Genomic DNA, 25398 nt, shown 5'->3' with positions numbered 1-25398 from the left:
TCATGATATTGGTGTCCTGAGAAGCTCTTAGCTTCTTTTGCTGAACTGGACTTGGTTTTAGAAATGAGCAGATTTCAGCAACGTTAAACAGAGAGAAAAGCGTTGGGGCCTTTTTCTCCAAGTGTTGCAGCTGCCACTTCATTAAAATTTGCAAAACCCAACATTTTTGCCGCAGGGACAGACTCCCAGGGCCAAATGTAACCCTCCGCAGTAACCTCTGACACACCCTGGCCATGACATTGGCTGTTTCATACTTCATGCCTTGCTTTTGTACAAGTTAACTTTTGATAAATTATTTATCTCCTCTCAAAGACACGCTTATCTCCAATTTTCTATTTTTTCCTGAAAACTCTTCAAGTCCAAACTATTTGGTTACAGTCAGGGTAAAACAGTTCCTCAGAGCAGGCTGCACACGTTTCCTAACGTCCGGCGGACTGAGGCCAGGAAGCCATGGAGGAAATGTTCCCAGGCCAGTGGCCTCTTGCTGCTGCCTCATTTGCTCTCTCCTCAGACACCTCCTGCCCAGTCTCACCTCCTTAAATGTGCCAGAATTACTCTCAACCGTGGTCCCTCTTCATTTACCACCAACCTGCCTTGGGGGTCAGCGCCAGTCACATCCCTGCAAGCTTTCCCAATACTCGAATCTGTCTGCAGACAAGGGTATCGAGTATAGACTGATACTTTCATAGCTATGAATGTGGATTTAAGAAGATAGGGATATGATGTATATAAGGGATATGATGTATATAGGTCTTCCCGCCCCGATCGTGGTAACCTGGGCGGGAAGTTGAGTCCCCAGGTGCTCCACCAGGCCAAGGCAGACACGTAGCAGCAAAGTGAAGCCACTGAGGGATTTGTGTCAGAGGGGTAAGGAAAAAGAGGAAAGATTTAGACAGTTTCTCTCTCCTCCCTCTTTCCCTCTCACCCTTCCTGTTTCTCTCTCCCTCTCTATTTCTGTCTCTCTCTCCCTCCTTCCTTCCCTCCCTTCCTCTCACACACTCTCTCTCCCCCCACCTTTCTCTCTCTCTTTCATTCATCAATGAACAGTCTTATATCCTGCTGTTTGGAGTATATATTAATATTGTTACAACTTTTGTGGAGAGCATTTTGGTGAACCGCCAAATGGTCTTTAAGTCTACATTCTGTTTGACCCAGCAACCCCTCCCATTTCCATCCTTCATTTACTTATCTTTCATTCAGCAAGTATTTATTGAGTACGACTGTGTGCCAGGCCCTGTGCAGGTGCTGGGGATGGAGCTCACATCTGGAAAGGTATCCTCAGAAAATAACCAGAGAAATACACAAATATGTAAAGACAAAGATTTTGTTTGAATGGCAGAACGTTGAAAACTACATAAGTGTCCATTAAAAAGAGTCTAATGGAAACAATAATGGGATGTCAATTCAATGGAATTGTGTCATTAAAATTATGGTATAGATATATATTAATTGGTATTGAAATATGTTCACAATATATCAGCAAGCTAAAAATATGTTATAAAACATACATGTAGCAAAATCACATTAAAAATATGTTTATATATGTGTGACTACATGCATGGGAAAACTTTTAAAGATTTGTACACTAAAGTGTCAATAGTCCTTTGAATTAAGGAACTGTGGGTGATTTTTATTTCCCCCCCATTTGACTATCTGTACTTTAAAAGTCTTTTTCCTGTGAACGAGAGCTGTTGATATTACTTGGGTAAGTTAAATAACTGGCAGTAATTTGGGAATTTATTTTCTGACTGAAGCAAGGACTGCAGAAATGTACCCAAGCAACGAGAGAATACATTGAAGATTTCCGAGAGTTCTCGAAAAACATATCCGTTATGCTGGGACGATGTCAGACGTACACAAGTGAGTACAAGAGTGCGGTCCATAACCTGGCCCTGAGAGTCGAACGTGCCCAGCGGGAGATCGACTACCTGGAGTACCTGCGGGAGGCTGAGGTGTGCACAGAATCAGAGGACAAGATGCTGACAGAAAAGCAAGTCCAAGGAGCTGAGGAGGAGAAAAGGATCCGGACACTGCTGAATGCAAGTAAGAGAACTGCGTCTTTTATTACCCCTTCTGGGGACTTTCACGCTCGGAGACAGCTCCCACACAGGTAGGGGGTCTGACCCAGTAAGAACTGGATATGTGCTCTTGTGGGCATGTGCTGGGAGAGAAACCTTATCGGGGCACAGGTGTCCAAAGGAAAATCCATTCTCAGAAAGCAGCTTTCCCTTTCCCAGAGAGTTCCTAAAGCCCCCGTAGAAGACCAGGGCTATGGTGTTAGAAGCCAGCCTAGGAAGGGCATCTCGAGATAGACCTTGGGTTGAGAGAGGTGTGTGGTCCCCTGCCACGAAGAGTGGCAGGTTGGTGGATTCTCCCAGTGCCCTGGGAGTAGGGCCCTGCAAATGTGCCCAGAAACATCGTGAAATTGGACAAGGCAACAGCCAACCCTCAGGGCCAGGAACTACAGTGAATTATTATTGTGTATTCTGTTGGGATGATGATATGTTCAAGGTATTTGTCTCCAATCTTGGGATCCATCAGAATCACTTCCAGGCCATTAAGAATAATGGTTAGAAGCTCAAATGATAATAGCAAGTATCAAGCAACAAAAACATAAATGAGAAGGAAAATTTCCATTTCATTAAAACAATGAGGGAGACAAGTCCCCCACCTCAGAGGCTGTATTCTGACATGGTTTCATTGCAAATAGGAAAACTTTATTTATATGCTAATTATGCCTGCCCCAAATGTAAGAAATTTCATCAGGTAAATAAGACATAAGCTGAATGCCGTTATTGGGCTAAGGGTTTCACGTATCTTTTCTTTTTCTTTCTTTTTTTTTAAAAATTTATTTATCTTTGGCTGCATTCGGTCCTCATTGCTGCGCAGGCTTTCTCTAATTGCGGCAAGCGGCGGGTGGGGGGTGGGGGGCCACCCCTCGTTGCGGAGCGCGGGCTTCTCTTTGAAGTGGCATCTCCCGTTGCGGAGCACGGGCTCTGGGCATGTGGGCCCCAGTATTCGTGGCACGTGGGCTCCAGAGCGCAGGCTCAGTAGTTGTGGCGCACGGGCCCACTTGCTCGGCGACATGTGGGACCTTCCCGGAGCAGGGATCGAACCCATATCCCCTGCATTGGCAGGTGGCTTCCCAACAACTGTGTCACCAGAGAAGCCCCTCATATATCTTTTCAATGTAATCCTTGTAAAAACTCCATGGGTCTTCCAAAATGAGGTGACATTTGATCTGACTTTTGAACAAAGAAGTTAGAGAACGATGAGCAGAGGGCGCGTTAAGTGAGGGTGCAGCAGGTCAAAGGCAAGTAACACTTCCACGTGTAGATCTGCAGTGATGGCTGAGTGGAAGCTGCGTGGGGCAGGTGAGTGCAGGGAAGCAAGGCTGAAGGGTTCAGTAGCACCCAGATAATGAAAGACCTTGCGTGCTAGGCTAAGGGGGTTGAACTTGACTGAAGAAACTGTTGAGAACCATTGAACAATTTTAAGCAGGGGCATGACATGCAGGAAGAGGACGAGACTAGAGAGAGAACACTAATCAGGGAAATACTGCAAAAAATTGGTCAATAAGTGATGGTGTCTGCATGAAGTGTCAGGGAGATGGAGAAGGACAGACGGATTTCAGAGTCACTGAGAATTGGAATACACGTGGCTTTGTGACAGATAATTGAATGTGAAAAATGAGTGAGAGGGTTGAGTCCACGATGCTTCCTGGGTCTTTGGCCTAGGCCGTCGGGTGGTTGGTCTGAAGTACGCTGCGAAAGGTAACCCAAGAGGCGTTGTGGAGCACTTACTACTTGACTGTTTTTGTTGTTTTTTTCGGAGCGCTTATTACTCTGAGATCTTCTAGTTCATTTATTTGCTCGATGCTCATTTTCTGCCTCCCCTTCTCGAGTGTCAGCTCTATGAGAGCCTGGATCCTGCCTTTCATGTTCGATGCTGCATCCCAGTGCCTAGAATAGTGTCTATGTTCAATAAATACTTGTTGGTGAATAACTAAGGGGACAAATGAATGAATGGATAGAGGGATTGTTAGCACAGACAGAGGGGTTATTAGGTTTTGGCAGAAAAGAGAAAATCTTATCTCTGAGTCAGAAGACAGAGAAGAGGGTCCCTTATCTATATCATGAAGCACTTGGTCAAGTTGGTTAAGTGAGTGGTCCTTTCTGGCCCTGTCTTGAGATGAACCTCCTCCTTCTGAGAGGGAGCAGCTGGGGGTAAGCATGGGACGAGGGACTGGGGAAAAGGGCAAGGATGAGCCAGTGGAAAAGGAACAGCTCCCTAAAAAGCTGATGGGGAGGATTGGGTGATAAATGTAGCCTGAGCTAGAATGTGCTCTCCCAGGGGTGAGGGAGGACCCCAAGCCTGGACGATGGTGCTGGCTTGGATCTCTGAGACACTCTAAGCCCCTCAGGCCTTGAGGTTGCCCACTTTCACTCCAGCTAGAGCTCAGCAGAGGTCCTGAGTCTGGACTTTCTGCTATTTCAACCCTTGTCCTCTGCCTCATCTCTCAGACCCTGGAGGCCTAAAATATTCCCTCCCCCAGCTCCATGGTGAGTGAAAACGCTTTCGACTTTTCAGAGATGGCTGCTTCCATGCCTGTTGCCTCGGGAGCCCTCTTTTTTTGTTGTTTTTTGTTTTTTGCGGTACGCGGGCCTCTCACTGTTGTGGCCTCTCCCGTTGCGGAGCACAGGCTCCGGACGCGCAGGCTCAGCGGCCATGGCTCACGGGCCGAGCCACTCCACGGCATCTTCCCGGACCGGGGCACGAACCCGTGTCCCCTGCATCGGCAGGCGGACTCTCAACCACTGCGCCACCAGGGAATCCCGGGAGCCCTCTTTTAATGATTTGTCAGTTTATGATTCAACAAGCACTTTTTGCCTCGACTCCTGGATGGGCCCTGTGCTCACAGCAGGGACAGAGGAAGCAGTGGAACATGTCTGCATCCTGCACTGGCTTTCTTACAGCTTCTCTGGCCTCTGGTTTTGCCTCCTCCTGCCGTGTGCTGTCTCGTAGGCCTTCCCACAACACACGTGGATGTAGAATGTGTTCGCCGTTTGGCACCAATTATCAACAGCCACAAAAAACCCCTTCAAATCTCAGCCTTTTATATGAGGAAGACCCTTCAGAAAGTGGCCTGAGCTGATCTCCATCTCCTCCCATAATTTACCCACATGCAGGAGCAATTAAAACAGATAAACAAACAAATATATATATATATGTACATATATTTTTCTACCCACCTTTTATGTCTCAAAAATTCTGTGGATTCTCTGTAAACACTTCTGCCCACCTCCCCAGCTCTCCCCTCCCGCCCCACCAGACAGATTGGCCCCTAATGCACCTGGAGCACCTCACTCAATCTTCCAAGGCAGCACTAACTCTCAACCACGCATATCTGTGTGTGTTTGACTCCTCAGCTTGACCGTGAGTATACTGACGTCTTCATTCCTGAACTCAGAGAGCCGGGATCAGGGCAAAACCATCTTTGATGGCAGAGACCCCTCAGAACTTGGTTAGGGAAAGACAGACCTGCAAACAATCACAACTGCGTGATTAGTGCCCTCTGACCTGTTATTTCCAGAAGTTCTGTGCCCAAGGATGGACTTTGGAATGCCAGTGTATCCCCCTTCCATGCACTGTTTTGTATTTTACATACTGTGCCCATCCCCCATGGTTTCGGCCATGTATCTTAGTAACTATGCCTGTATTAGTTATTCTAATACTGTGTAACAAATCACCGCAGCTCTAGCAGTTTAAAATAATATACGTGTATTATCTTAGAGTTTCTTTGGGTTCAGGCGTCCAGGCACAGCTTAGCTGGATGCTTCGTTCAACAGTCTCGTGAGGGTACAATCAAGGTGTTGGCTGGGCTCCCTTCTCACCTGGAGCTCAGGGTCCTCTTTCAAGTTCATTGATGTTGGCAGACACCTCCTGTGGTTGTAGGGCGGAGGCCTCAGCTTCCAGAAGCCGCTCCTCTTCACAGGCAGCTCGCAATGTGGCTACTGCTCCCTCGGGGCCAGGAGGAGAGCGCCTCTCTTTGGGATGTGCTTAGTCTCTCTTTTAAGAGTTTGTATCTGATTGAGGTCAAGCCCACCCATAATCATCTTCCTTTTGATTAACTCGAAATCAACTGATTTTGGACCTTAATTATATCTACAAAATCTCTTTAGCTTTGTCTCATGATGTAACCTAGTCAAGGAGGGCAATCATATTCACAATCATATTGAGTGAGGCTGCAGCCCTCACTCAAGGGGAGGGGAGTATGTAGGGCATGACCATGGGGGTGGGAACCTTAGAATTCTGCCCATCCCAGCCAGTGCTGTTACCTGTACCCACCTTCTTCCCACAAGGCTCCCATCTTCCTATCTTCTAACCTTGGTTGCTGGGACTGTGCTGGCTGTGAAACTTTCACTAGAATCCTTAGGCCTCAAGTCAGCATCCTTGTGTGGGCAAATATGGGATTATGGGCTAGGGAGGGTCGCCAGAGGTCACATCAAGTGTTTCATTCATACATACATGCCATCTTAGAGAGTGTTTTCAGAAAACCTAGAGAGAGAAGATAACATAACTTCCTTGGAAAATTCAACATTGTGTCTTAGGAGATTTCCAGAAAATTCTAACATCAGTCTAAATGGTTCTCGTTTATTCTAGGAATATTTATTGGGCAACTACAAAGGGCCAGATACTGGGGATAATAAATACGGTAGAGTTGCTCTGTAATTAAGCCATTTCCTATAGAGCTGTTCTCAAGTCTTCAGCCTTTATTGAGAGATGATCCACAAATGATGTTCACGTGAGGACCGCAATTCCAGGGATGTTTGGGCTAAGGTAAAATTCTTAGAATCTTAACTCTAACACATATAGACTCTCTCTCCTCCTTTCTCTCTCTCTCTCTCTCTCTCTCTCTCTCTCTGTCTGTCTCTCATGCACACAATTTAGAATGCAGTGACTGAAAGATATTTGAATACAATCTAACTTATATTTTAAACTCATTCCAAGTCTTCGGTACTATAACTGTTATAAGTAAAAAGAAATTTTGCATTGCACTTGGCAACTTATGGCAAAGCACCACTGGCTCAGATACCCAGATTGAGAATTTATCCAACTGACAGTCTTTGGCAGATTCCACAGGCTGTATTCATGGGTGGATCAGAAGAGTGTTAACCTCTTCTTAACTTTTAAATAGCTTGTAAAGAAAAATTCTCAAGGCAGTCAGAATAAGATATTATAGCATTATTTTACTTCCTGTTTTAGTCCCGCTCCTTTATTTGCAAGGGTGCATGCAAATTACCTCCAGTAACCCTCTCCCTGCTGAAGTAAATAACTCATATCCTTTGTTAGATCATGTTTTAGAGGAGAAAGTCTATTGCTGCAAATTCAAATGCCTCTGGGGTCCATTCAGGTATAAATGTGTGTGCCTCATACTGAAAGCCATTAAAAACCAAACAAAATAAAAACAGGGCTTCCCTGGTGGCACAGTGGTTGGGAGTCTGCCTGCCGATGCAGGGGACACGGGTTTGTGCCCCGGTTCGGGAGGATCCCACATGCCGCGGAGCGGCTGGGCCCGTGAGCCATGGCCGCTGAGCCTGCGCGTCCGGAGCCTATGCTCTGCAACGGGAGAGGCCACGGCAGTGAGAGGCCCGTGTACCGCAAAAATTAAATTAAATTAAATTAAATTAAATTAAATTAAATTAAATTAAATTAAAATTAAAAAAAACAAACTAGCATAAAACCCACTAGAAGCCAAATAAAACATATTTATGAGCCGACTCTCAAGGTCCATTAGTTTGCGATGAGTGGAACAAAACATTAAGAGATGTATAACTCTAAGTTGCAACAGAGGTATCTCCCACAAAGGAGGGCATTGAGGGTACACACAGGTGTAAGCGCAGGAGGGTATGAGAGTACTTGTGTGCGCACACACATACACACACAGAGAAGTTACTGCATTCGCAGAGCAGCAGTGCCAAAGGTATATGTACAGCTTATCCTATGCTGCCTCTAGGACAGTGCCATAGGTCACTGTGCTGGGTTCAGAAAGGCCAACGGACATAGTACTCTTCTGTGTATCCGGCCGGAAGGCCCGTGGTCTATGAGGATACCTCCAGGACCATCACTACAGGTATTAATAGAAGATCCCAAAGTTGTTTTAGCTGATGGCTTTGGCTCCAGGTGTAGTGAACCTCCCCATTCATTCTCTCTCTGACTCATTCATTTGTTCATTCATTCAACAAATCTCTAGCTGAATTCCATATATACGTTGGCATTGTGCCAGGCATTAGAGCTGGAACATTGAATAGGATAACATTCTTGTCCTCAAAAAGCTTAGAGCCAAGTGGGGAAACCTCCAAACAAACACAGAATAACAGGTAGTGTGATGCCTGTTCTGATGGAGGGTGTCACAGAAGCACAGGGGCAGGCATTCAGTAATTAAGTAAGGTCAAGGTTGCCATGGAGATGGGGATGGGGGAGACCGTGGAATCTGGAATGTGACCCTCAAGCCAAGTTTTAATGTTGGAAAAGAACTAATTACATGGAGAACAGAGTAAAGGGCACTTCAAGCAAATGACCAGCATGCGGATGTACAAAGGCCTAATCGGGCTTAGGGTTCAGTAGACCTCAGGTGTAGGGAGAAGTGGAGAGGAGATGAAAGAACCAGACAAGACCTAAGCTCCTTTGTGCTGAGCCTCTTCGCTTTCTAGCTGTGGGGAATGAAAGTAATATGAATACCCGTAGCTAATAGTTATTGAGCGCTTATTATGTACCGGGTAATCTTTAAGTATTTTCTATGTCTTGTTGGATTATATCAGCTAATTCTCACAACAAACCTATGTGACGGGTATTATAATTAACCCCCATTTTATAGATGTGGAAATCAGGGCACTGAGTGAATAAGTCATCTGTCCAAGGTCTCACTGCTAACTGACGCCAGAGGAGGGTTCAAACCAAGGCAGGCCGATTCCTACATATACTAACCTTTCCCATCGTGCTGTTTTGCGTAATAGTGGTATGCAGGGGAGTGTCCGGACTCGGACGGAGGTTTTGAGGAAGATCGTCTGGCTCCAGTGTTCAGAATGGGCTGGCAGTGGGGGAGTTTGAGTGCTCATAGCAGGGAGAGCCTGGGCCAGGCCGGCCATCTGCAGGGCTGTCACAGAGGCCCTCAGGTAGCAGCCCTCGGCTCTGAGACTAAATACCTGCGCCCAGAGGCATTATTATTGTGGGACATGCATGAAGACCATGTGAGGCCTCTTAGTTGTTATTTGATGATGATTCCTACTCACAAACAGATTGCTTTAAATCATTCTTTCAAATCCTGTCCAAGAAGCATCAGTTCCCCGCCTCTCTCCAACCCTTGGTTTTTAATTCCCTGCCTTTTCTTCATTTATTTTTAAATAATGAACTTCCTCTGCTTTCCCCCACTATTCTCTCAGTTAACAGAAGAGTCCCACACACACTCTCCTGTGCTAGAAATCTCAGGAGCGTCCCTTTGGCCCTCATCTGATAAGTTGCTCAATAGAGTCTTCCTTCTGAATGTCTCTCAAGTTTATTCTTTCCATCTACACTGCTCGCTCATCATCTCCAGTCTCCATGACTGCAGAAGACTCCTAACCGATCTTCCTTTTCCAGGGTTTCATCCTGTATTGCCACCAGGGTTATCTTGATAAAATTACTGCATCAGTGCTTATCATCTTGGATGGCAGCCACAACCTACAGGGTAAAGCAAACCCCATAAAATAACATAAAGAAAGCCCTTTACAACTGACCCCAACCTAGCTTTCTTCAAATAATTTGTTTTGTTATTCTCTCTGAAAGTAATACCTGCTGATTAAATAAAAACCATGAATATTGTACATACTATATCTATTGTATTTACTGTTATTGTAAAAGTAGATAACAAGCTATATGAACAATTTTTTTAAGTTTTCTTTAAGTTCTTTATTTTATTTATTTTTTTTTTTGTGGCCTCTCCCGTTGCGGAGCACAGGCTCCGGACGCGCAGGCTCACCGGCCCAGCGGCTCCGCGGCATGTGGGATCTTCCCGGACCGGGGCACGAACCCGTGTCCCCTGCATCGGCAGGCGGACTCTCAACCACTGCGCCACCAGGGAAGCCCAAGTTCTTTATTTTTTTATTGAAGTATAGTTGATTTACAGTGTTTCAGGTGTACAGCAAAGTGATTCAGATATATATCTGAAAATATACATATATATAGATATACTTTTTCAGATTCTTTTCCATTATAGGTTATTATGAGATATTGAATATAGTTCCCTGTGCTATACAGTAGGTCCTTGTTGTTTATCTATTTTATATATAGTCGTGTGTACCTGTTAATCCCAAATTCCAAATTTATTCCTCCCCCCCTTTCCCCTTTGGTAACTGTAAGTTTTGAACACAGCAACTTTTAGCATTTCTCAACTTAGTCTTGTGCCACTACTGCCAGTTCCCATTCACCTGATGCTCTATGCTGTGTTGAATCTGCTATTCTGAAAACATAAAATATACTCCATGCATCTCTGCACTATTCATGCTGTGTTCCCCAAGTCTAACACAGTGCCTGGAACAGAGTAGGGATCAGTATTTTCTGACCCTGAGGAGTAGTTTCTTGGAAAGTGGAAGCAACTGTTTGCCAGGAATTCCATTACGCCTCTTGTATCCAATATGGTATCCAATGCCCATGACAACTCTGCTAGGTAGATAGTATTATGACTTCTTTTCAGATGATGAAACTGTGTCTCAGAGTTTCATGTAGCCCGATCTTCCTCCCACTTTCCTGCTACGCTGAAGAGTAAGCACCACCCGCTAGACACACTAGATTCATCTCAGTCTCCCTATCTTGCTCATGGTTCCCTTACCCGGACCCCACACGAGGTGTCTGCCACAAGAATGCTGCATGACAAGCCACTTTGAAAGTCAGTGGGTTAAAACAATCATTGATTATTTCTCAGGAGTCCACAGGGCAGCTGGGCAGCTCTGTTGGCCTGGACCAGGCTTAGCTATTCTCGGCAGGGCTCCCTAGTGCATCTACAGTTAGTGACACGTTGCCCAGGAGATGGCTGGTTGAGGATGGCCTCAGTTGCAATGGCTTTATTCTTCTCCACATGGCATCTGATCTTGCAGGAGGCAAACCTGGGCTTGTTCTTGTGGTGGAGGCAGATGTCTGAGGGAGAGGGCACAAGCACACCAAGGTCTGGTCTCTTTCACCACGTTCTTTTGGCCAAAGCAAGTTCAAGTCTGGCTCTGGAGCCCATCCTTCCCTAGAACCTCTAGTAGCATCCATCTGAGGCTTTTGGTGTTGCTGCTTCTGGAAAGAGGCAGCAATCAAGATGTGTTTTTAGGGACTTCCCTGGCGGTCCAGTGGTTAAGACTCTGCCTTCCAATGCAGGGGGCGTGGGCTCGATCCCTGTTCAGGGAACTGAGATCCCACATGCCGTGTGGTGTGGCAAAGAAAAAAAAAAAAAGAAAAAGATGGGATTTGAAATATGCAAGTCTCTATAGGAAAGCAGTGGATTAGTGGGGCATTAGTGTGATTGATGGTTTTGAGGGGAGACCAAAGAACCAGTGAGAGGGCTGCTGCAGAGTTCAGGATGAGGTGAGCAGCTGCTATACCCACACACGTTGAGAAAGGATAGAGAGAACAGTGGGATTGATTGCACGGGAAGAATCCATGGCAACACGCAAAATGATTCTGTTTTCTAACCAGGCACATGGGAGAATGGTAATACCACACCTAGACATTGAGAACATCTCCATCCTTTTTAGTTTGGGTAAGAATATTACAGGAAAAAATTAACCCAATATGCAAAAAACAAAACCCAGCTTAGTCTTTAAATAAAAGTTAAATAAAAGCAAGAAGTTCATAATTATAAACCTGGAATGCTTAAGATGTTGCAACAGTTAGATAAATAATGCAAAACAGAGGCTGTTTGATCAGAGAAGTTCCCTGGAGGACTGCCCAGTTCCGTACTTCACTTTACATGAGTATTTACCAGCCTGGATCCTCTAGGACCACAGCTCTCAAACTTTTATCTCAGGAACCCTTTACTTTTAAAAAATTATTCAGGACCCCAAAGAGTTTTTGTTGATGTATATCTCTTGGCATCGTCATAATTAAAATAGAGAAATAGTAATATGTGCTGGAGGCTATTCTAGGACAGGATGTCCAGCAGTGAATATAACACATTGGATAAAGCCCTGCCGTCATAGGGCTTACATTCTATTGAGGGGAGTCAAACAATTACTACATTAGCAAGGAAATTTATAATATGTCAGAAAGAAGATAAATACTGTGGAAGAAAAACAAGTAAGATGAGGTTATGGAAAGCTGTCCTCTTCTGAAAGGACACATCCTGGCTATGAACTCCAACTATAGGTAATTCCAGTGGAAGCAGTGGACTCGCGTCTACTCACAGGTCTTCCCAGCTTCCACGCACTCCATGCTGTTGAACAGCACCCAGCCATGCAAGTCAACAGCCATGTTTTCTTTCTCACACTCTGCTGCTAATCACTAATAAAGGGAAGCTGGCCAGGCTCTGTACTGGGTGCCATGAAATACTTTTAGTGTTGGGAACCTAGAAAGACCTTTGAGGTGGATTCACTAAAGAGTTCTGTGCGACTCACCAAAACATGTGGAGCGCGTATTGTATGCCAGCCCCTGTTTAAGCACTCACCCTGGGTTCTCAGCCCGTCTGCAAAGCCAAATCCTCCCATGGCTCACTGAGTACCACTTCATATAAGCTGGTCTTCCTGCCTTCCTGCTATCCAACCCCCCAGGCATTCGGACAGTGAAATGGCACCTGCTAATGTCCACACATACTTCTTGTTATTTGAATCTATTTGATTTCCAAGTTGGCCTAGCGTGAGTTGGGGTAGCAACTGACTAATACTGCATTATCTGAATCTAATTGATTCCTGAGTTTGAACAGTAAGCGTTTGAATAGTGAGGGAGATGTGTACTGTGTCTCAGGCACTGTGGATAAAAAGACAAGGCGCAGCTTCTGTCTTAAATGCTTGCAAGGAAGCAAAGTGAATGGGCGATTCCAATTCAGCCCGAAAACTGCCCCAGAAGAGGGCTGCACAGAATGCTTCAGGTACACAGGAAGGAGCAACTAGCTGCTATGCAAGAGTCAGAGACTTTTGTTTTGAAGGACAAGAGATGTATCCTAAGTTAGTGAAGATGAGCTAAGGAAAAGTAGGGGCAAAGTTTAAAACTTGTGAGAGGCCATGGCAAGTTCAGTGACTAGTAACTAGTCCATTGTGGTGGGCAAATGACAAAAGAGGTCAGATGAAGGACCTTGGGTACCATGCTGACATATCAGAAATATATACTGTGAGGGGCTTCTCTGGTGGCGCAGTGGTTGAGAATCCACTTGCCAATGCAGGGGACACAGGTTCGATCCCTGGTCCGGGAAGATCCCACATGCCGTGGAGCAACTAAGCCCATGCGCCACAACTACTGAGCCTGTGCTCTAGAGCCTGTGAGCCACAACTGCTGAGCCCGTGTGCCGCAACTACCGAAGCCCGTGCCCCTAGAGCCTGTGCTCCACAATGAGAGAAGACACCGCAATGAGAAGCCTGCGCACTGCAATGAAGAGTAGACCCTGCTCGCCGCAACTGGAGAAAGCCCGCACGCAGCAACGAAGACCCAACCCAGCCAAAAATAAATAAATAAAATAAATAAATTTATTAAATAAAAAAAAAGAAATATATCCTGTGGGCAAAAAGCATAAATGCCCCTAGTTTCCAGAACACTTAAGTCCACATTGACAGTTTTATTGTAATAGCTTGAAGCTTCATAATTGACTACTCGTCTGAGAGCTGTCATCTTTGACATCCCCACGTACCTGTCACTTCAGAGGTATTGACAAGTGTTTATTAACATGAATACAATTCAGATGGTTGAAGAAATCAAGATTTATAACAGAGAATTTCAAGAAGCAGTCAAAATATGCATGGCTTTACAGAAATTCTCTTCTTTTCAGTGAATTCATCACTTTTCTTCCCAGTTAAATCTGACCTTCCTTCCCTGTTGCTGTCTCATGCATTCTATCACCCCCAACTGTTGTAGGAAAATGGGGCGTGAGAGGATGGTCACGTCTGAGGTCTTGGGCAAGTCCATGGGACAGGCCGCCAAGTGAGATTCCTTGGCTTCACACAGGGAAGAATTCAAGAGTGAGCCATAGTAAAGGGAAAGCAGGTGAATTGAGAAATACACATTCCATAGACAGAATGTGGTCTGTCTCAGAAGGTGAGTGCAGCCCCGAAATACGGGGTGGTTACTTTTTACAGGCTGGGTAATTTCATAGGCTAATGAATGGGGGGATTTTTCCAATTATTTTGGGGAATGGTTGGAGATTTCCAGGAATTGGGCCATCACCCACCTTTTGGTCTTTTATGGTCGGCCTCAGAACTGTCATGGTGCCTGTGGGTGTCATTTAACATATGCTAATGTAGTACAATGAGCGTATCATGGGGCTCAAGGCCTACTGGACGTTGAATCTTCTGCCATCTTGGGCCTAGTTGGGTCTAACCAGTTTTTGTTGTATCCTCAGTGTCATACTTTTAAAGGTTGTGCCCTCCCCCCTTCCCTTCTGTCTCAAAACCTTGAGTCTGGTTTATCACTCCACTCCCACAACTGAATCAGTTACCTGACCTCTCTTTTTCTGTTTTTTGAGTCTGTGCCCATTTTTTCATTCCCATCACCATTTAGATTTTTCTCGTCTGGATTGTACTTACAGACTCTCCACCTGTCTCCCTCTATCCCCTCTCCCCCACCTCTACCCACCCCCCGTTCATTCTCTACTAATATGCAGACCACTGTTTTTAAAACATAACTCTGATTGAGTCATTCCCCTATGGAGGGACGAGTCTCAGCAAGTCTGGAGAGTAATCCTATTAAATAAGGGGGAAAATATTTAAAAGATTCAAATAAATGATATTTATATATGAATTCACTCTGAGGCCTTGGGCCAAATTCTATCCTAATTGCTTGTCTGCAAGTCTGCCTAAGGGCTAAACCACAGATTTTCATTCTCTGGTTTGTACAATGTCAGTGTCTCTGTTAAATAATTTGCATCTTGGCTGGACTCAAAAGTTTTCAATGTGTTTCCTATCCTTCCTCAACCTTTTACTCCTGTTAATTATCTCCTCTCAAGAGAAGCACAGCAGGGAGTTTTAACTTACCCTTTTACTCAGACACTGTGAGTATATTTTCCCCAAATTCCAAAAGAGGAGGAATTTATAAAAATTACAGAATATCCACCTGAATAAACTATACGACATCCAGGCTAAACCCCTCGTTCTGCAGCTGGAAAAGCTAAGGCTTGATTGACAAGGAACTTTCAGGGAGTCACAGAGGGAGGCAGAGATGGAGCTCGGACCACTCAGGTCTCTGACTCCCAGTCCCAGGTTCTGGCTACAAAGGGATAGGAGAAGCGGGACCTCACGGGGTTGGAAATTCTGTGTTCCCCCCCGGACTGTGTTTCCCTGATCGAAACCATCTAACACTCTTGTTTTGCTATTTCTTCAAGGATTCTGCATTAGAAAAGAGGAGTAGAAGGAGAAAGAAGAATGTTTGTATTAATTTCTCCTGTATTTTAAATGAACATTTTCTCACTGATGAGACATTGAATGCCTTGTTCTTAGCCATAGTTTCTCGTAGCTGGGCTGCAAGCCTGCTAACTTTCTTCCCAGGAGGATGGGCAGCCTGAGAGCTTCCCAGTCAGGACAGATATCTTAGCACCCTGTAAACAGGCCCCAGGGAGTCCATTATCCTCATCGCTCCCTCTCTAGGCACACCCAGGCTCACCCCTTCCCACCATGTGCACACACCCATCCACCATGTTCCTGGGGCTGGCTGGGGGTGTCCTGGATGGCCCTGCCTTCCAGCTCAGATGAGCTCAGAGGCCCTCTTAGCTAGATGATCTATCCAGGTAACTTATCCAAACTTTTTTTTTTTTAAAACTTGGAAAATGGAGATTAAAATATCTACCACTTAGGCTTATTATAAGACGTAGATAAATTAATGCAAATAAGTACCTATCACAGTACCAAGCATATTATATGTATTTGTAGGTATTTATTCATTTCTTGAGATTTTGGGCTTGTTCCTCAATAGGGAACAGCTTCTGAGCTTCTCTTGTGGCCCTTGGGACCCCCACTCTTTCCCATTCAATGCATCTGTGATCACATACAAGCTTAAATCCTTGTTCATTCATCCTCTGTGATCACCAGAGTACGTGGGAAGAGCAGAGCATTCACATGAGACAGGTTCGGCTGGTGAGACTGAGAAAAGGCATACCGAGCCCTAGCAGAGATGGATCTCGGTAAGCAGGGCAGTCCACTCTTTTCTGCACCACAGCCCATAGCCCCCAAAGCTCAGCATGGAGGGGGATCCTTCTGTGAGCTGCTCCTGAAATGCAGATGAGGGACCTTGAGTGCCATGCTGAGATATTTGAAACTTATTCTAAGGTTCCCAGCTGGCCCAGGCTCCTCTGCCTTTCCTAGGGGTTTGGCTTCTATAACCCAGGCCAACCAGAATGAAGTTGACCCAGAGGCCACCGGGAAGCAATCCCCCAGTCTGGCAAAGTGGGTCAGTAGGGTAACATGGTGGCAAATGATGGCCGAGAGATTTCCATAATGATGTCAAAAACTCGGCCGCTGTACACCGGTGCCGAATCAGATCTTGGGGACAGAGTTCTGGGTGAAGTAGAAAAGAATAGGTTTATTGCTTTGCCAGGCGAAGGGGACATGGTGGACTCATGCCCTGAAAAACTGTGCGTCTTAACGCGAGGAGTTTTATAGCAGTGGTTCAAGGGTGGGGTTGCTGACAAGGATCAGGGTGTGTGCAGGGCCTGCACTCCTTTAATCTGGCCTCAGGTGGTCTCCTGATGAGCTTCTCAAGGTTATCAAACTGTGACCTTCTCTTGAATGAAGAATGTAACATCTTCCATTTGTTGGGGGTTTTAGTTCTGCAGAAGAGCTCAAAGATACTCTTATGTGTATCCCTTGAGGTGGAACCAGGACCCTGCCCCGAGGCTGCACTATTGTTTCTTGACTGCTCCTCCCTTGTCTCTGAGTCCCCTCCCTTCCCTGATTAGCAGCTGTTCGAATCTGGCCTTTGGAACTCAGGGAAGGTCATGGAGGCTGGAGTCTATTCCCTACAAACAAGAAACGGGGGAGACAGAAAGACTTCTGTGCCCAGGAGCCCCACAGGGTCCTGCTCATTTCAATAGCTTGCCCCAAAGTCTGACCCTGGCCATGCTGTGGGCCAGGCAAAGCCTTTGGGAGCAACCACTGATGACATGACTGCTGAAAGGACTGATTTCCCAGGACTTGGCTCTCCCCAACCCCACTCCTGCCCTGTTTCCTTGGTAACAATGTTGTGCCACATCTTTAAATGAAATAATGCATTTGAAAGTATCATAAACGCTTTAAGGTGCTTTACAAATTATTATTACTTAAGACAGATCTGTGATCAGAACTCTGGATGTGCAGCACCAGTTAAACCCTAGAAAAACATCTGCTTGAATGAACCTATTTTCCTTATTAATTCAATAGATATTTATTGAACCACAGAGCTCTCAGTAAGGCAGTAGAGTACAACAGTAAACAGGAAGACAAAGGTCCTGCTTTTGTGGAGCTTATAGTCTAATGGGGGAGAAGGACAATACACTAGTAAGTAAAACAGGTAACATAATTACAGAACATGGTAAGTGATATAAAGAGAACAAGAGAGATGCTGCAGTAGATCATTTTAAATGTAGATACAGTGGTCGCAGGTAGTCTCTTAAGGAGATAAGATTGAAACTGAGCTTTGAAGGACGAGTAGGAGCGGACCATGGGAGGATCAAGGAAGAGAACACTCCAGGCAGAAAGAATTGCAAGTGCAAGAGTCCTGAGGCAGAAGCAAACTTGACAGCTCCCAGAACAGCAAGAAAGCCAATGTAATCAGTGCACAGTGAGGCAAGATTGTGGGGCAGGGTTGGGGAGAAAGTGGAGGATCAAGTCCCAGAGACAGGGAGGGGCCAAACGAGGTAGGCGCTTTAAGACAAATTAGGATTTTATTCCAAGAGTGGTGGGAAAAAAGGGTTAGCAGGTTGGTCACATAATTCATGTTTTTAAACAGATCACTCCTACGGCTTTGTGGAGAACATTCTATAGCAAAGCAAGAGTAAAATCAGAGAGACAAATTAGGGACCATTGTAGTAGTCCAGGCAAAAGGTGAGGGTTCACGGCGTGCAGGGGAAGAGGAGGCAGAGGGAGTGGGAAGAGGAGGATATATAAATATACTGAGCATTTTAATTTAAGTGTAACATCATAAGTTAAAGGTAAGTTTACTACCAGAACTTGCTAGTGTGGGGAGATGGAAGGAAATGAATCAAGAATGACTACTAGAGAAGAAATTTGATTGATGGTTCTTGCTCGAAATGGGAAGAAGAGGGAGGAAGTTTGGGGGATAAAAACAAGAGTTCTGCTTTGGACAGGTGAAGTTTGAAGATAGCCAATGAGGAACACTGACTAGATGAATGAGTTTGGGGCTAAGTAGACATCCAGATAGGATGTCATTCCAGGTACAAGTTTGGATTTCATCCTTATTCAGAACTTACATGCTCTTCAGAGCCATGGGAAAGAATGAAGTGAGCTGGAAAGTGATCGTAGGTAGAGAAATGAAAAGGTCTGAGGACAGAACACTTAAAGATGGATGGTGGTAAGGAAGCAGCCATGGATTCCAAGATTAAAACAATCCTGAACAATAGGACAGACAAAAGCAGGGGTGTTCCAGAATCACGAGGAGAAGGAGTTTCAGGGAGAGGTAGCAGTCAAGTAACCAAAGCTTACTGGGAAGTTGATTAGGATGAAGACTGAGAACTGACCCTTAGATTTTACAACATGGTGGTTGTTGGTGACCTTGGCAAAAACTGATCCAGTGCAGTGGGGCAGGGGAACTTAGACTTGTGGAGAGCTGGAGCTGATTAGAGTGGCTTAAGGGATAATTGGAGGTGAGAAACCTCCTCTCTCAAGGAGTTTTGTTATAAAGTGGAATAGAAAAATGGGGCCACACTGGATTCTAGCATGATCTTACAGCCTGCTTGTTTACAGAGGGGAACGATCCAGTTGGGAGGAAGAGACTATTGAGCAGGAGAGGGCAAGATAATTTCTGGTGCTGAGTCCTTGACTCGGTGAGAGGGATGAGATCCACTGCAAAAGTAAAGAGAGCAGGAGGGACGCAGGGAGTATGGGATTGGGCGCAACTGGTTAATAGATTGGGTGGTTGGAAACTCATTCATTCAGCAGATACTGGCCTGCTGTGTGCCAGATGCTATCCTAGGGGCAAGACATACAGCAGTGAATGAAACAGATAAGGCAAAGCTCATGCCCTCGTGGAGTTTATACTCTATTGAGGGGAGTTGAGCCATAAATATGTTAACAGATGAATTTATAATATGTCAGATAGAAAGTAAGCGCTATGGAGAACAGTGAGCTAGGGTAAAGGGGATATGGAGAGCTGGAGGACGGGCCACCATTTTTAATAGGGTGGTCAGAGAAGACCTTTATGATCAGGAGAAGACATTTGGGAGCAGACCTAAAGGGAGCGAGGGAGGAAGTCTAGTAGATATCTTCAGGAAGATGGTTCCGAGCAGAGGGAACAAAATGTGCCAAATTCCTGAGGCAGGAACGTGCTTGGCATAATTTGAGGAACCGCAGGGAGACCAGTGTAGCTGCACAAAATGATCAAAGTAGGGGAGTTGCAGGAGACAAGGCAGGGAAGCAGTGGGCAGGCAGTCCCAGATGGCCCGGAAGGCAGAGATGTGAGCTTTACTCTGAGTCAGATGGGAAGCCCCTGGTGAGTTTTGAACAGACATGTGACATGATCTGACTTAATTTTTCAAAGATGCTTCGGCTGCTGTGAGGAATGGCCTCTGGGGTCAAGGATAGAAGTCTGGCCACCACGTAGAAGGCTATTGCAGTAATCCACACCAGCGATGATGTTGTTCTCCTATTGCTTCTGTTTTCTCAGTGAAATCAGAGGCAAGATCTGCCTAGGCGAGTGAGGAGGGTATGAGGGACCCTTGAGGAGAGAAGAGAAGCTGTGATCATTGTGGGTGGTGAATTGATTAAGGAACTGTGGTAGGATTGCTACCCAAACAGCTGGCAGTCACAAGCAGTTTGCCAAATGCTTACGGACCTCAACCTCTGGGACTTCTCTGGCTGTGCATGTTTATGTGTTTGTTTGTTTTCATCGAAGTATAATTGATTTACAGTGTTGTGCCAGTCTCTGCTGTAAAGCAAAGTGACTCAGTTTTACACATATATACATTCTTTATTTAATATTCTTTTCCATTATGGTTTATCCCAGGAGACTGGATATAGTTCCCTGTGCTATGGCTGTGCCTCCTTCTTCCTTGTGTCCGCTTTCTCTCCCATCATCCTGCTTCTTGTCCTCTGACTCTACTCGGCCTCCAGTTGGCCTGGAGAACCCATGCATTTATTAAGAACAAAATGACAACCACTGGCCCTTCTAGCTTCTGATATCAAAGGTTTTAGAAGGATTTGAGGGAGACTCTCAGCGTGCTCAGTTCTTCTTGAGAGACTGTTATACACCCAACTGTCACTCCACCACCTTACCCTACAGCAGTCAGTGAGGGAGGCCCAGAGAGTTCCCATGCTTTTATTAAGACTCTGCTCTCCCACCTGTGTTACAGATTTGAGGGAGAAACACAAGGTTCTTCATGCTTCTGGTAAGGCCACCACTCCCTGCCTCTGTGACACTGCTCACCACTGCTCACTGCCCTAACAGGGCAGTCCCGACAAGCAGCTCATAATTACAACTGATGACCCACTTTTCCTAAAATGATGAGCAGCTCTCATCTCATCTTGGCCCACATCCCTCTTTAACTTGCTCTCCATGACAATTCCAAGACTCTAAGGTCTTCTTGAAGATAGCGTATGTAAGGACCATGTGGAAATGGCTTATACCACTTCTGTCTACATCCCGTTAGACAGGATATAGGTCAATGGGTGCAGCTTACATACAAAGGAGACTGCTAACGTGTGACTAAGGAAGAGGGAAATGAAACGGCATTTGATGAACACAGACGTTGTCTCTGTGGTGACACAAAGATCAAGGGGGAAGACATTTTCTCCCCCCTTGATCTTTACTGATCAATACTGCCATGCTACGGAAAGGTCAGGTAAGATACGGAGATAAAAGGTCTGAGTTTTCAGTTAGGAAGTCCCTGGTCACATTTTAAAAGGTTGTTTCTGTGAAGTTATGGTGAAGTGAAAGAATGGGAGGTGAAGAAATGGATGCAGAGAGTATAAACTATTCTGTAGGAGAGTCTAGTTCTATAAAATTATAGAAAGGGTGAAGTAAGTAGAAAAGAGTGCCTAACTGTGGGAGAATTGATGTTTCCAAGCTAATAAAATAGTAGCGAAGGAGAAATCTGAGATAATAGAAAGGGGATCATTCATGGAGGAAATCTAGAAGAAGCCAGGAAAGGATGAGATGGGTGCAGATGGAAGTATTAGTCTTACACAGGAGGAATGACATGGCTTCTTTTAAGATGTGTGGGAGGGGGGCTTCCCTGGTGGCGCAGTGGTTAAGAATCCGCCTGCCAATGCAGGGGACACGGGTTCAAGCCCTGGTCCGGGAAGATCCCATATGCTGTGGAGCAACTAAGCCCGTGTGCCACAGCTACTGAGCCCGCGAGCCACAAGTACTGAGGCCCGTGTGCCACAACTACTGAAGCCCACGCGCCTAGAGCCCGTGCTCCGCAACAAGAGAAGCCACCTCAATGAGAAGCCTGCACACCGCAATGAAAGAGTAGCTCCCACTCATTGCAACTAGAGAAAGCCCGGGTGCAGCAGCAAAGACCCAAGGCAGCCAAAAATAAATTAAAAAGAAAAAAAGATGTGTGGGAGGGTAGAAAGGGCAGGAGTTGAAGAAAAGTCTATAAGTGAGGAACAGGAAGTGGAGGGAGTTCACATCTAATGGTATTTATTTTTGCAAAGGAGTTATTATGAGGCACTGATGAGCTAGTTTTGGGGCAGGAGGCAGGATTTAAGATAGGTGCCATGTGGAAGATGGGCTGAGCACAGAGAGTATAGTACAGTAGTTAGGGCTCAGCTGAGGTTGGAGATCCCTTAGTGTAATGACACCAATATGCACCATTTTGAGTTTTTCTCCACCAACACACAACTCTCAAGGGCAGGCAGAACTTTGAACTGATCTAGGATCAGGGTCAAAGAAGGAAGGGTTTTTGTTTTTTGGGGTTTTTAAATTAATTAATTAGGCTGTGTTGGGTCTTAGTTGCAGCATGCAGGACCTTCGCTGTGGCATTGCTTGCAGCGCGAGGGCTCTTTGTTGTGGCACGCCGGCTTCTCTCTAGTTGTGGCAGAGAGCGCGCAGGCTCTCTGGTTGTGGCACACGGGTTTAGTTGCCCCACGGCATGTGGGATCTTAGTTCCCCGACTAGGGATCGACCCCGCGTCCCCTGCATTGGAAGGCGGATTCTTAACCACTGGACCACCAGGGAAGTCCCAAGGAAGGGTTTTTGCATGAAGCTGAGAGAGTAATAGTCTAAGTAGCTGTGAGGAGCTAGAAAAATGTAGGCCCCTTCTTTTTATTTCATCTTCTTCCACCTAGTTTAGACCTTTATCATCCTGTTTGGATTATAGAAATACCCTCCAAATTGGTTTCCCTGATTTTAGTCTCTTCTCCCTGTAGCCATCGTACACATGGCTGCCAGCTTAATTAATCTTATAGAACAACCTTGACCATGTTTCAGTCTTGCTCAAAAACTTCCGTAGCTCCCTACCTCCCTACAGAATTAAATTCATGTTCCTTAGCTCCACCCTCAAGGTTCCAGGCACGGAGCTGGTTTCAATTTACTGCTTTGTTTTATCCATCTAGTTTTATACACAAAGTATTTGGCTGGTATTGGGTGAAACTCTATACTACTTTACTAACACTAATCTTGGAGGACTTTCCCCAGTGTGGTTTTGTTAACTGTTGGGAAAGTTTTTCCCACCCATCTCAGAATGTCCTTCAAGGTGTCTTTCAAGGGCTAATTCAAATGCAGATTCTCTCCTGTGTCACATGATATGTCTCTTCTTTGTCCTCCTTTTTGAAAAAAATTCATTTTAAGCTTTATATTCTAGGTAGTCATGTACCTGTTAAGCCAGGACCGTGCCTGATTTATCATTGCACCGCAGTCCATTGTAGCCCCAGCTCATAACACCCAGCTCAGTATCTTGCTTTTTGTAGGTATCCAAAGTCAGCTGACTAAAGGCACGCATACATTCATGAATAAATGAGTGAAGGCATGAGTAGAACCCTTATAATGGTCTAGTAGGGTTAAGAACCAGAATCCTTCACTAGAAGGTCATCTCCTCAAGGTGTAGGGTTGATATTATAATTTATATCTTTAATACTTAGCACTGTTCTGGAAGAGTACTGTAAGCTAAGTATACGGCAGATACCCAGTAAAATCTTGGCAAACAGAATTGAATTAGGTCGTTCCATACCCTAGTCATTCTCAGTCAACCTCAAGTGTCAACCTCAAGTGCTCTAGAGAGTTAACAGGGCCTCTGACACAGCAAATAGTTGGTTATATCCTGATTTGATTATCGTGACTAATGCGCTTATAACTGGACGGCAGCTCACTTAACAGAGACCCAATTATTCATTAAAGTCCTTGATTCATTGAATCCTACAATCAGTTATGATTGATCTCTGTGTGATCATTTTATTCAAGACACTGAAGGAAAAAAAAAAAGCAATCTGTGAGAAAAGCAGACCTCTTGCGTTTATAAAGTAACCTTCCCCTTTTCTCCTGTTTGGCCAGGCTGTGACAACATGCTGATGGGCATAAAGTCTCTGAAAATAGTGAAGAAGACAATGGACACAGATGGCTCTTGGATGAAAGATGCTGTCAGAGACTCTCCAAAAGTGTATCTCTTAATTGGATCCAGAAACAACACTGTCTGGGAATTTGCCAGCATCCGGGCATTCATGGAAGATAGCACCAAGCCAGCCCCCCGGAAGCTGACCCTAACACATTCCTGGCAGGGGACAGGCCAAGTGATCTACAAAGGTTTCCTATTTTTTCACAGCCAAGGGACTCCCAATGAGATCATCAAATATAACCTGCAGAAGAGGACTGTGGAAGATCGGATGCTGCTCTCGGGAGGGGCAGGCAGAGCCCTGGCCTACCCGCGCTCCCCCTCGACTTACATTGACCTGGCTGCGGATGAGCACGGGCTCTGGGCCATCCACTCAGGGCCAAGCATCCACGGCCATTTGGTTCTCACGAAAATTGAGCCCGACACACTGGGAGTGGAACACTCATGGGACACTCCATGCAGAAGTCAGGATGCCGAAGCCTCCTTCCTCTTGTGTGGTGTCCTCTACGTGGTCTACAGCTCTGGTGGCCTCGGCCCGCATCACGTCACTTGTGTCTATGATCCGCTGGGCGCTGTCATGGAGGAGGATCTGCCCAACGTGTTCTTCCCCAGGCGGTCGAGGAGTCACTCCATGATCCATTACAACCCTAGAGATAAGCAGCTCTATGCCTGGAATGATGGAAACCAGATCATTTACAAACTCCAGACAAAGAGAAAGCAGCCTCTGCAGTGATGTGTTGCAGCCACGAGGGAGAGCGCCGGGGATGCTGCTCTCCGGGAGACGGAAGCCACAGTCCCTTTGCAACACAGAATCCCTCTAATCGCACACAGGGATAGGGGCTGGAAGTGGGAATGCGCACGCGTCCTTTTCCAGATGGTACTGCCTTCAGTATCTTCCAAGAGCATAGATGAGAGTCTGTCATTCAGGAATTTTCAACAACTTCCATTACCCATCCAAACCTCCTGGAGCTCAAGGCCTTCCACATTCTGATCCAGTTTACTTCCAGCCTTTTCTTTTACTAGCATTTACTCTAACTCTCCCCGCCCCCGCCCCCCAGCCATTAGAAATGTAAGCCACCCTCTAATACTCCTGGCTTCTCTCCCCTCTGGTCTTTGCTCAAATCTCTTTCCTCTTTCACAAATGCCTACTGATATTCTTCCATTATTCACTGCCCAAATAAAGTACTATTTCTTATTGATGTTTAATCTCGGTTTCCCCTGGTTCTGCCCCTCCACCAAGCCAGGTGGATGTAATAATAAACTGAAAACATTACCATTTGAATACCAGTTTCCCGTTACAAAGTGTCTGCACCCATGTTACAAGTCATCTCACCCTTATGAGATAGTCAGGACAAGTCTTTATAGAGGAGGAGGGTTCAGGTGAGCCATTCAAAGTACCAAAGCTACAAAATGAAAGAGCTAGAAAATACTGCAAACCCCATAATCTTTCCGTTGTCCAAGGAAGCCTCAAATATATATGT

General features: G+C 45.5%; 1 protein-coding gene across 2 annotated transcripts in view; it reads left to right on the top strand.

The window, feature by feature from the left end:
* LOC113625047 (synaptotagmin-9) overlaps window positions 1–25123 on the top strand; it is a 231055-nt gene extending 205932 nt beyond the window's left edge. For both annotated transcript variants that reach the window (XM_027115496.1, XM_027115499.1), the window contains 2 exons: window positions 1755–2043; window positions 23860–25123. In XM_027115496.1, the coding sequence (XP_026971297.1) occupies window positions 1755–2043; window positions 23860–24650 (1080 nt within the window). In that variant the 3' untranslated portion in view covers window positions 24651–25123. The remainder of the gene's footprint in view (window positions 1–1754; window positions 2044–23859) is intronic.
* The last annotated feature ends 275 nt before the right edge of the window (window positions 25124–25398 follow it).

This window comes from Aethalodelphis obliquidens, unplaced genomic scaffold (assembly GCF_003676395.1).
Source record: "Aethalodelphis obliquidens isolate GAN/ISIS:26980383/991018 unplaced genomic scaffold, ASM367639v1 scaffold14, whole genome shotgun sequence".
NCBI lineage: Eukaryota > Metazoa > Chordata > Mammalia > Artiodactyla > Delphinidae > Aethalodelphis > Aethalodelphis obliquidens.
The sequence above is the reverse complement of the archived record's forward strand: the minus strand, read 5'-3'. Positions and strand labels throughout refer to the sequence as shown.